At 43.1% G+C, this 12,949-nt stretch overlaps 1 protein-coding gene across 7 annotated transcripts in view; it reads left to right on the forward strand.

The window, feature by feature from the left end:
* The window catches only part of IQCH (IQ motif containing H), a 258,516-nt gene that overhangs the window by 217,216 nt on the left and 28,351 nt on the right, over nt 1-12,949 (forward strand). For all 7 annotated transcript variants that reach the window (XM_025390843.1, XM_025390845.1, XM_025390849.1 and 4 more), the window contains one exon: nt 3,955-4,125. In XM_025390843.1, coding sequence (XP_025246628.1) covers nt 3,955-4,125 — 171 coding nt within the window. The remainder of the gene's footprint in view (nt 1-3,954; nt 4,126-12,949) is intronic.

Here is a 12,949-nt window from a genome sequence, read left to right on the forward strand (position 1 = left end):
CCTGTGCACAAAACAAGCATGCCTCAGGCGGTGTCTTCAATGGAAAGACCAGATGGAGAACAGAACAATTATCTGAGCAAATCAGGCAAGCCTGCTGTTGAGGAAAAGGCTGAAGGAAATTTGTCCTCCTGTTTCCTTTGAGAACCAAGGGGTTAGGGCAGCCAGAGGAAGCAAAAGTATTTCAGCTCTAGAAACAGAGTTCTGGTCTGTGCTGTATGATCTTAGGCAAACTATGAGGCTGCTTTTTTTATCTCAGTATCTTCATCCATAAAATGGAGATAGAGTAATACCAACCTGGCACAAACCTACCCACCTACTGGATTAAGTTGTTGTGAGGTTCAATACAACAATTGCCAATGGGGAAAACAGTTATTAAAGGGGTGACCTAATAGCTAACATAGACAACGGACAACATGCCTCCTAAGAATCTGCTCTGAAAGGAAATGTTTAGTCATCATAAAAAGCATCTGTAATGAACTTTATTTGTTTAATTTTATTTATTTCCCTATTTTTATTAAATAGAGTTGGGGTCTCGTTATGTTGCCCAGGATTGTCTCGAACTCCTGGCCTCAAGCAGCTTCTCACCTTGGCCTCCCAAAGTGCTGAAATTACAGGCATAAGCCACTGCACCCGGCCTGCCTTATAAATTATAAAGTTCAGTAAAGGCTGGGTGTGGTGGCTCATACCTGTAATTTCAGCACTTTGGGAGGCCGAGGTGGGTGGATCACAAGGTCAGGAGTACAAGACCAGCCTGGCCAAGACGGTGAAACCCCATGTCTACTAAAAATACAAAAACATTAACCAGGCGTGGTGGCAGGCGCCTATAATCCCAGCTACTCCGGAGGCTGAGGCAGAGAATTGCTTGAACCTGGGAGGCGGAGGTTGCAGTGAGCCGAGTTTGCACCACTGCACTCCAGCCTGGGTGACAGAGTGAGACTCCGTCTCAAAAAATAATAATAATAAAATAAAAAATAATTATAAGGCAATTTCATGTGCATTTATTTTGTTTACAAAACCCTGTCAGTACTATCATTTGCTCCTTTTACACTTAAGGATACTGAGATTTTGCTCCTTTTACACTTAGCTTAAGAGAGCTTAACCAACTCATTGCAGTTCCCACTGTGAGGTCCAGATTTAAGCTCTCTGACTCCTTGGTTCTCACTCTTTCCCCTACACTGTGCTGCCTTCCTATTAAAATCCTAATTACCAAAGCATTAATATTATTAACATAAATATTAATAATGTTTGTTATATATGTTTCCCTTTGATCAAGGACACTAAAACCTCAAAATAGAAACTCTGAAAAAAAAGTCTGACATGCAAGAATAGCAAGTTCACTTTCTCATATAAAGGGAAAGTAGCTGTCCCCATCTGGTTTACATTTCATGCTATACAGCAGGAAATATTTAAGTTGACAAATAGGATATTTACAACTGCAACAGATACTTGGCAGTTAGTTTTTAACAATTGTTGCAAATGTGATTTATTTGCTATTATAAAAGGGTATTACTGTGCGAATATCACTCCTGAAATTAGCTTCAGTTTAGCAAGGGGCCTTGACAGCTTGACCTCTTAATATCCTTATAATGACGCCATTTACATTCAATGCTTACTCAAGTCACTCACTGCTAGATTTGTTTGAAAGGAGTCCACTCTAGGGCAGATGCATTATGTATTTTAACACACAGAGTTGGTGAGTGGGGCAAATGTAGGCCTTCTAAGAGGAAAAACTGTTTAATCAAGTCTTCATGAAAATGTGTTAGTTTCCAACTTCCTACAGTGAAAATGCATTATGCTAATTACAGCATACTCCAGAAATACTTCATGTTTTCTCCACAAGACATTTTCATGGCATGTCTTATACTAAACACAAACATGTTCTGATCTTCTGCAACTTTAGTTTCTAATTTCACTGGAGAACTGTTACACAGGATAAGGATTGGCTGGGCCAGGATCAGGGAATGGGAAGAACGTAGACTTGGAGTCAGGTAGAATTGGATTCAGATCCCAACACCACCACTTCCTAATTCAATGGACTTGGGTACCTCCCTGAACCTCAGTTTCTTCATCTGTGACATGGGGTTGTTATTTTTATTTTTATTTTTATTTTTATTTTTGAGACAGTCTCGCTCTGTCACCCAGGCTGGAGTGCAGTGGCCGGATCTCAGCTCACTGCAAGCTCCGCCTCCCGGGTTTACGCCATTCTTGTGCCTCAGCCTCCCGAGTAGCTGGGACTACAGGCGCCTGCCACCTCGCCCGGCTAGGTTTTTGTATTTTTTAGTAGAGATGGGGTTTCACCGGGTTAGCCAGGATGGTCTCAATCTCCTGACCTCGTGATCCGCCCGTCTTGGCCTCCCAAAGTGCTGGGATTACAGGCTTGAGCCACCGCGCCCGGCTGGGGTTGTTATTTTTTAGGCTGCCACAGAGATCCGAGATATTTATAAAGCACCTAGCTTCATAAAACTGTAGGTACTTGATACACTGGGCCAGTCTTGTTTTTGTTGCCTGTTTAAAGCTCAAATGTCACCTTCATGATGCAGCCCTGACTTCATTAGACAAATCCAGTCTGTCCTTTCTTTCTGCTTCAATAGTACTTTGTTCCACCACCATTATTTTATCACATATAACATTGTTTAATGGGATATGTATGTATCTGTCCATCTGTCTTCACTTTCTTTTTTTTTTTTTGAGATGGAGTCTCACTCTGCCACCCAGGCTGGAGTATAGTGGTGTGATCTCGCCTCACTGAAACCTCTGCCTCCCAGGTTCAAGCGATTCTCATGCCTCAGCCTCCCAAGTATCTGAGATTACAGGCGCACGCCACTCTGCCCAGCTAACTTTTGTATTTTTAGTAGACATGGCATTTTGCCATGTTGGCCAGGCTAGTCTCAGGTGATTCTCCCGCCTGGGCCTCCCAAAGTGCTGGGATTACAGGTGTGAGCCACCGTGCCCAGCCTGTCTCCACCTTCGTGATGGCAGGACCTATGCCTATTTATCTTTGACTCTCCAGTGACTAGGACGATGATATGCCTTGAACATCGAACTGAGGAGGATTCCAGGGGTGCTTCTGGATTCAATGTGGGGGTACAGGATGACAAGGGCAATTAACGTTGATCTGCCACAGGAGAGGGAAGAAGTAACACATGACCTACTTTTATCATTGCCAGTTTAGCACATAGTAGCTGCTCAGTAAATATTTGTCAAACGAATTAATGGACATTACTCAGTTACCTAGCAGTTGACATTAACTTATAACTAAGGTCTATTTTTTAAAGCATTTGAATTTTTATTTTTATTGCATCATAGTATTCTTCTAATAACACTGTGATACAGCTAGGATAAGGTGTTATCACCAATTGACAATTGAGAGTACTGTGACCTTGTAGGATTGGTAAAATAAGATTACCCTTCACTCTCATGAGAAAATGGGGATAGACCTAAGACTTAGAGGCCAACCATAAGTTTCCCTTAAATATCATATTGAAGTTCCCAGAGGGGCTGTCACTGCTTTTTCCAAAATCAGGGCAAACTGCCCTTTCTCATATTCGTCACTCTTTCCCCCTCTTTCTGCTCTACTGTAGTTCCCCAACCTCCAAAGCTTCTGTCCAGTCTCATTTTCTCAGTAGAAAACCTGGCACTGACCATGTGCACTGACCTGCAGGCCATGGGCAGAAAAATCAAAGTCAACATGAGCTTTTCAAGGCTTGGCGTCTCTGTCAGATTGTCCTGGCCAAGTATTTCTGAACCTTCCCACAAGAACGTTGAATCTTCTGAATCAGACTCCATTTCTCAGTTGAACAATGTAGAAACAGACGCAAAAACATCTACTCTATTAAGACACGTGGTCCCTGGTTTCACTTAGTCTGATGTAGTTTGGCCTGGTTGGGCAGAGGTGGGGCCTTCGCTACTGTTTGCTGATCTCACCCTCACTTCTACCGCTCCTGTTTTAATCAGGTGTGGGCAACGGGCCTTAACCTCGCATATAGTGACCAGCTGGCCCTGACTCAACTCACCTTATACCTGACAAACGGCCATCTGGATTGCAGTTTGAGCACCCTGGAAGTGCCCCGCTTTGTTCCAAAGGAAAAGAAGAAAACCAACCGCATTAGTGCGCTCTCAGTGCCGGTAAGCAAGAGATGCTTCCTGAAGGTTCTAGGTGTTCAGCAACACCCACTGCCACTGCCTGAGGTCCGTCTAGGAGCCAGGCTCTTTGAGTACAGGAAGAAGAGAGAGCCTCAGGCAAGTCACTGGACCTATCTGAGCAGGGTCTGGAAATGCGAATATGTTGGTCAGAGGAAAGGGAGAAGCCATTCCCCGATGAAGCTGCAATCCGTGGAAATGCGAAAGAGCATGGGGCTCTCCTCTCCTTTTTCTGGGCAGGTATACCTACACCCATTGCCTCAACTACCAGCTGTTTCGCACAAAACCCGTATTGTTCTAGCCCAAGTCTCTTTTGTGAGCTTCAGATTCGTGGGTCCAAAATTCCACAGAACATATCCAAAACTGCATCCCTTTCGTCTTTCTTCCTCCTGTACTTCCTGTTAGTGGATCAAGCCAGAGGCTGATAAGATAACCCCCAGCCCCACATCCAGTCAGCAAGCAGGGCATATTGAGTGTAGCTGCTAAAATGCCACTAACCTGACCCCTCCTCTCCACAAAGATAGTGTTTTAGTTTCGGCTTCCGCCATCTCACACCTGTATTCCTCTTAAGATTCCCTGTCCCTGCCTGTCCCCTCCACCTAAACAGACACGGCAGCCAAGGTAGTAAGGTGGAAAACCAGTCTAAGCATGTTGTTCCCTTGTGTGTGATTGTGAATGGACTCCTGTGATCTTCAGGAAAATCCCACTTCCCAGCTTGGTTAAGGAGCCCCATCATGATCCGCCTCTTGCCACCGCTGCCGCCTACGCTTCTCGTCGCTAGCTCCATCGGTGAAGGGGCTGGGGCCAGAGTCCTGGGGCTGGCTGCAGGTTACCAACCTCAGCACCCTGAATAACAAAGGGCATAGCCCTGTGGAGACAGTGGGCGCTTGATTGAACAGGCTAGGTTGGTCATGGAGACAGAGAACAAAGGCCAAGGGGACCAGATGCCCTTTGTGCAAGAGTGTATTGGGGACTCTTTGGCCACACTGCTCTCACAGCTGCCAGAGGATTTCTTTGGCCTTTCCTTACAACAGTGGGCTTCATACTTTTTTGCAAATGAAACTCTACTTGAAATCCAAATATATCAAACAGATAAAAGAGGAACTCTAGTGATTAATGGGATGCAACACGAGTGTCCCAGAGATACCTTTTCCAAGTGGTCTCCTTCCTCTCTGGTGAACCCCTTTGGGTCCAGGAGATACCTCTGGATTTGAATAACCTTTGTTTGACTCTTCCCAGGATCTCTGCAGTCACCATAAGGAGGGTACCTGATGTCTTGGGGGGCACAGGCAGCCTCTTCCTTCCCCTCTTCTTCATCCAGTTGTCCAGTGAGGTACCAGGAAGCACCTTGCTCACAGGAATCCCCTTGGTCTCATTCCTGAGTAAGAAGAGAAGCAGAGTTGGGCTAGAGAGGAGAAACAGACCTCTTTTAATTATGACCCAGGACCTTGCTAAGAGGCTTTCATGTCCAACTCTACCTGTGGCCTCCATCCTCACCAAAGAGACCTGAGAGACCCTATGTTCAATGCTAGAGGGAGAGACAGCAGTGACACTTGAGCCCTTCTGGCCTAAGTCTATGCCATTTCTGCAAGAAGCTGGGGGTCAGGTGTGGTGGCTTGCACCTATAATCCCAGCACTTTGGGAGGCCGAGGCAGGCAGATCATTTGAGCCTAGGAGTTCTAGACCAGCCTAGGCAACATGGCAAAATCCTGTCTCCACAAAAATACAAAAATTAGCCAGGCATGGTGGAGCATGCCTATAATCCTAGCTACTGGGGAGGCTGAGACAGGAGGATCACTTGAGCCCTGGAGGTCGAGGCTGCAGTGAGTCATGATAGTGCCATTGCACTCCAGCCTGGGTGACAGAGTGAGACTCTATCTCAAATAAATAAATAAAATAAAAAGCTGGAAGCAGAGTGGTATTCAGCACAAGACTTCCAAAGACAATTGCAGCTTTTAAGTATGTTGCTTCAGAAGGCTATCAGCAGAAGTTGTGCTCTGAATGAGAAGCACTCCCCCATTTTCCCCATGTTGCCCATAGGTTTCATTCCTAGCTATAGGCAACATTCTTCTGTGATCAAGTCTTAAACACTTTTAGGAACTGCATGCACACAAAAGGGAGGCATTACGATCTTCAATAAGGCAAATGCCTCTTCAGTCACTGGAGAAAAGCTCTGCAGGTTTTCTGATGTAGGAATAAATTGAAAGTGCTTTTCATTTTAGAAAGATATAAACAGATATTCCCACCTTGGTGCCACTATGCTTGGGTTGTGCACACATCCTCCTGTGCATGTGTATACACATGATCAGCGATTTTTTAAAAAAGAAGCATGTGCACATGCATACACAGTACAACTCACAAGCAAATCGAAGCTTCCGGAACAAGTGTGAACAGACTATGATGCCGTCAAGTTTATAATCAGGCAGTTGACAGCCTCCTTTGAAGATTGAAGGAGAAGAAAATGAACAGATGAAACCACAATGATAATCAGAGCACATTCAGAACTAATGCCTATAAAATGCTTCTAGTGTGGGTCCTTTTCTTTAATAATACGCTCTATAGAAGGAAAGCAAACACCTTCCTGGACTCTCAGAAGAGCTGTTGTCTCATCTCAGAAACAGGGGGCAGAACTGTCACTCAGATCTGTTTAGACCAGGTGAATGGGTTTCTGATTCACGGACCTCCACAAAGAACCACAACAAGACCTGATAAATCCCAGACGTGCGTGTTTTAGAAATGAAAAGGAATCGCTTAACAGTGTTTTAACTTTCAATTAATGTTCTGTCCAAACCAGCATCAATCACCACCCTTTTCTGTCAGTTTTCACTCTTCCTCGCTCTTTCTGGACCCTCCATACCATGGTTGGTGAGTGTCCAAAAGGGAACATCTTTGCAAACATCTAACACAACCCAAGTCATTTATACACATTTTAGCAGCACATGATCTATAATGAATGATTAAGTAAAACCTTTTGTGTTAAATTATGATGTTAATAATGATTCTGTCTCCTGTAATTTATTATAAATTCTCAAATGCTTCGGGTTTGATTTTGATAGAATGCAACAACAACAGAGTTTATATGATGACTTTATTTTTAGAACTCCTTTGAAGGCACACATTTCCCTGCTACTGCTGCTACTGTAATTATGTACAAAACCAATCACTCATTAGAGTTAGGATACATTATCTTCTAGACAGATGAGGCTAAATAAGCAACACATTAATAATTCAGAGAGCAGTTCATTATGCATGTGGATGCCTGCTTCGTAACTGAAATAAGAACCTCATCAGCCTCTGCCAACCCTTAAACAATAGTTCTGTGTTATTGCAGCCACATTCAAGTTTACGCTTGTTAAACTGCTGCTTGGATTATTTTATCAAACATTCATTTATTTGTGGTCCCTTACTGCCGAGAACAGATTTTGGAAGCTCCTTTTTTAAGTTAATGATTTGAGCAATGGGTGTTATTAATTCTCAGAATATTATAAACATGATTAATTTTCAGGCAGAGATTTATTACATAAGGATTTCAACTATGTCAACTGAAATGCATCACTGTCAAAACAAGTATCATGGCGAAAATAGAATATGTTCCACACTTCAAGTGCTGGTGCTCAGAACTAAATCAATTTAAATTGTGGCTGAAGCAAAATTATATTCTCCAGTGAAAAGGAGTATTTTGAGCTTCCTTTATTTAGCTTAAAGCATTCTTGTTAGATTGTGATTTAGAAAGGTAGTTTAATAAGACTAGACTTCTACCAAGAATATTTTGTCTTTTATTTTTTTCTCCTGTTTTACTAGAAAAGGCTAACCTCTGAAATTCCCACCTATTCCAAATGTGGCCAGTGGAAATTTGGAGTGAAGAGTACTGGTCTGGGAGTTAGGGATCATGAGTTCTGATCTTCTCTTCTGGCCTCAGTTTCCTCATGTGTAAAATAAAGGAGGGCTACATGATCCCCAAGGTCATTTGGGAGATTTGATTTTATGGGGCCTATAGAAAGGACTCTGCACCAAGCCTGGCCCCGGCAGCCTCATGTGTTGTGGATGGCTGAAAGAGGGGACATTTTCTGTACGAGGACACAGGAAGGCCTCATCCCTCTATACTACAGCCTTCACTTAAAAGGTCTTTTTCTTGCAGGATCTTTTAGAAAGGAGTAATATTGTAACAGGTTATATTCTAAGTTCTCATCAGCTTTTACCTTAGCCATCAGTTACTACTTTCAACAAGGATCAACTACAAGTAAATTCTGCAGATATTTACCCAATGCCTATTTTGTGCCAGGCACTCTACTAAGCACAGAGGATATAAGGGTGAGTAGCAAAGCGCTCCGGTTTATCAAAGGACACAGAGCTTTTACTCCACCCCAAGTACTTTACTAACTGCTTTCCAAGAATCTTTTTGCAGTCCAATATATTAGGCAGGTGCTGTTATTATGCTCATTTTTAGAGAGGAAGGTGAGGTTAAGAGATGTTAAGCATTTGTTAAAGGTCAGTAAGCAAGCGAGTAGGGAAGCCAAGATTTAACCTTGGCCTGTGTTTAACTGTCATGTGTTCCAACATGCCTTGCATCGGCTGAGGATCAGTGATCCAGCCCCAGAGTGGAGCCTGTGCTCACCCCTAAAGAAGTCTCTTTTTGAGACCATTGAGAAAGCTATTCTTTGAAAGGAGGATGTATTTCCCAGTGTGACGAGGTTGTCTCCAGGAATATTGCCATTATCCATTGGCTTCTCGTCTGCTCTGAGCTCAGCCTCAGCTTCTGAGTCTCACACAGAAGCATTAAATAGACCAGATGTTCATAGAGGAGTCTTAGATTTTAAAAAGGACATGTAACTGGACATGGTTTCCTATACATAGCACAGATTTCCAAGCAAATAACACAGAGCATGGAAAAGAGCATGTCACTTATACCATGAACCATGTAGAAAAGCTTGACTATGTTTTTTGTTGTTGTTGTTGTTGTTTTGTTTTTTTTTGTTTTTTTGAGACGGAGTCTCGCTCTGTCGCCCAGGCTAGAGTGCAGTGGCCGGATCTCAGCTCACTGCAAGCTCCGCCTCCCGGGTTCACGCCATTCTCTGGCCTCAGCCTCCCGAGTAGCTGGGACTACAGGCGCCCGCCACCTCGCCCGGCTAGTTTTTTGTATTTCTTAGTAGAGACGGGGTTTCACCGTGTTAGCCAGGATGGTCTCGATCTCCTGACCTCGTGATCCACCCGTCTCGGCCTCCCAAGCCTGCTGGGATTACAGGCTTGAGCCACCGCGCCCGGCCGACTATGTTTTTTAAAAAAATGAACAGTTCACACACTAAAAATAGGCGTGAAATATACATCTTCAACTTTTCTAAATCAAGTTTAATGGGGTTCTCATTTAATTTTTTGAAATACATAATATATTCACATGGTTCAAAAGGCAAAAGGTGGAAGCAGTCACACATTGACAAACCTCCTTCCCACTGATTAGTTCCCACCTCATCCTACAAAGGTAACCACCATTCTGTGTCTGTATATCCTTTCAGAGCATCTTTTTACATACACAAGTAAATACACATACAGGTGATCCTTTTCCCCCTTTTATACCCAAAATGTAGCCTATAATACATACTGTTCTGAATCTCACTTTTTTCTTTGGAGAGCTTTCTTTAACACTTCATAAAAATGTTCTCATTTCTTTTTTTTCAGATTCAGACACCTGAGCAGTATCATTTCTTTTTTACAGCAACATGTTATTCCATTGCATGGATGTGCCATAATTTATCTACCCCATGGGTAGATTTTTGGGTTGTTTCCAATTTTTTCCTATTACAGTGCTGCAGTGAATAACTTTGTATATATATCACTTGGCACATTTCAGATATATCTTAGAATATATACCATAAAGTGGAATTTTGGCTCAAAGGACATAACCATTTTTAATTTCAATAGATATTTCCAAATCATGATTTCTTTTTTGATCCTTGTCAAACCTAGATAAATTGTACAGCATCAGAAGAGACTAGTTTTTACAAATCAACCTTTTAATAATTATGTTTTCTATTTGTATAATGCTTTATACTTTAATTATACACAAGCTTATTTGATCCCCATGATAACCCCAAGAAATCGATGTCAAGGATTATTATATCCATTTTACAGAATAGGAAACTGAGGCTAAGCAAGGTTAAGTGAGCTGCCCAAGTCATAAAGGTGGTACATAGCAAAGCCCAGGTCTTCTGATTCAAGTCACCTTCTGATGAAAAGGTTTATTGGTTAGTTGGTCAGTTTTAATTTTAAATAATTGACCTTATCTTTGAAACTATTTAGTTTAATACGTGAAAATAATTGCTAACATTCACTGAGAGCTTACTATGTGCCAGACACTATTCCAAGGTCTTTATATTCTCATCTAATCCTCCTCTCAATACTCCTATGCTATTCACTTGTGCTATCAGGCTGGATATAAGACAACCCTAGGTGATTGATAGTTTTTTCCTGTATAAAGCGTGCAGTTGGCTAAGTCTTCTAAAAAGTCGGTGTATCTTGTAAGTATTATTCTAATGCATTTATTTAGCACTTAATGTGTGCCAGGACTTTCACCAAGCATCAGGAGACAAAGATATTTGACAAAGTCCCTATCCTTAAGGAGCTGAAAAGAAAGGCCATAGAGAGAGAGAGATGTTGCTATTAAAATAGATAACATACACAAGGAAATACCACAAGGCCTCATTTAAATGCCATTTGAGTGACAGACCCTCAGCTTGCTGCCAGAGTTCTCAGGGGAAATGACTGTGAACTGGCAGGGACAGGGAACACTTTACTGAAAACATAGAACTTGATCCTGCCTTAAAGACTAGAACAGTCACTAACTGGCAAGGAGGGGAGGACGTCCCCTAGCAGATGGCACAGAGTCCAAAGAAACCTGTGGTCTGCTAGGAAAAGGCAGTGAACCAGTTGGACTGGAGCACAGAACTGGGGAAGTGCGGAGCAGGAGAAGTAGTTGGAAGGGTGCACTGAGCAAGTTTGGGGTCTGAATTTCACCTTGAAGGTGAAAAGGCCTGAATATTTCTGAGTAGAAGGATGACACTGACCAACCTGTGTTAGGGGAAAATGGTTAATCTGGTGATACTGTTCAGAATCTCAGGAGAAGGGGGAAGAGTAGGGGGAAAAACAGCCTGGGAAGTTACATTTATTGTAGATCCAAAATCCTTTCAAAGGAATGACAGCAAAAATAGTAGCTACCATTTATCAGGTTCCAGGCACTGCAGTAGGTGCTTATTTAATCATCAGAAGACAGAGAATTTCAATGATCTGTTCAAGATCACACACATAGTAAGTGGCCTTGTCAGGTTTTGAACTTCTTTCTCACTCCATATAACCTTTCCACTCTTTCCACTACAGAATTATGCTTGTATCCTTACCTCTAACTCTCCAGGCAATAAAGGTCTGGACTAGGATGGTGATGGTTACAGAAAAGAAGGTTGGGAGACATGTACCAAATATCCTGGCTCTTCTTTCAGATTCTTTATGCACCGCAAGCCCCAGTCTGGGAGGAGGGGGAGTTGCACCTGCATCTCTAGTGAAGAAGAAACCTCAGGGTAGCCCACCCTTACGTGTTGTCTAGTAATCATGTACTACTGGACAGTAAGCTCTTCTGCTGTGCTTTGGAGCCAAGATACATAGTATTGCTAGATCGTGCTACCACATGCCTGCCTGCCTACCTCTATTGCTGGCTGGGGCCTGGTCTTGGTTTTTCTTTATATACTATGGCAGCATCAGACAAGTTTAGAAGACAAAAATAACCTTGGAATTATCTTGTGAATTCATGGCAATTACCATGCAATTACATGCTCAGTAACCACAGTGGAATTCGAGAGTGTTTACAGTTCACTTCCATGAGCAAAAGCCCATGCTTCTGGATGCTTCTGGGCTTTTCAGTGTGAAGGTAAGAGCATGGCCAGCCTGGTATGGCAGGGTGAGCAGGCCTGGTGGCCATGCCCTTCCAGACATACTGGCCAGCTGGGCTAGAACTTCTCCAAGCCAGTTCTTGTTACCCCACCAATTATTCCTGCTTAGTCCACCAGAGCCATGCTGTCCTCCAGCAGGCAAGACCCAGAGCAACTGCCCTGAGTTGTCCTCCCCTAAGGATGGCGTGACTGTCCCCTGTGCCTTGTAATAATCACCTGCTTTTGCCCCAAAGTATTTATCAATGGGCAGTGTCTTTCTTGAATTACTTAAATTTTTTGAATTCAAATTATCCTTGGAAGAGTCTCTTAAGAGGGAAGAGCTATCCACCTAATCTATTTCGGTTATTCATTCTCTTTTATGTAATAAACACCGAGTGCCTGTTCTGTGCTGGTATCATGCCCAAACCGGAGATTCAGAAACCAAACAGCGCCTGCCCCCAAACAGCGCCTGCCCTCAGAAAACTCCCAGTCATGGAAGGGAGACAACCAAGGGAACAACTCATGATAGGTCAGGGTGACAGTGTACAGCTGTGAGGCATATGAGGGTCAAATCAGATTTCTGTTGTTAGAAAAATCCCAATGGCTACAAATGGGACCCTACAAGGTGGGTACACAACTCAAGCTGTATTAGCCTGTGGGGGCCTAACACATCTGCAGATGCGGATTCTACTTGCATTTAGGATGAGCAGCCTTAACTGGCGGTACTGATGATATGACCTTCAGACACAGGACTTGATGTAAATGTTGAAGAAAAACATGCTCCCTCAATCACATATCGGGGGAGCATGTCACCAAAAGTGCCACCAAATCTGAGTGTGTGTGTGTGTGTGTGTGTGTGTGTGTATGTGTGTATGTGTGTAGAGGGAGAGAGAGAT

The sequence above is a fragment of the Theropithecus gelada genome, chromosome 7a (genome assembly GCF_003255815.1).
Source record: "Theropithecus gelada isolate Dixy chromosome 7a, Tgel_1.0, whole genome shotgun sequence".
Lineage (NCBI taxonomy): Eukaryota > Metazoa > Chordata > Mammalia > Primates > Cercopithecidae > Theropithecus > Theropithecus gelada.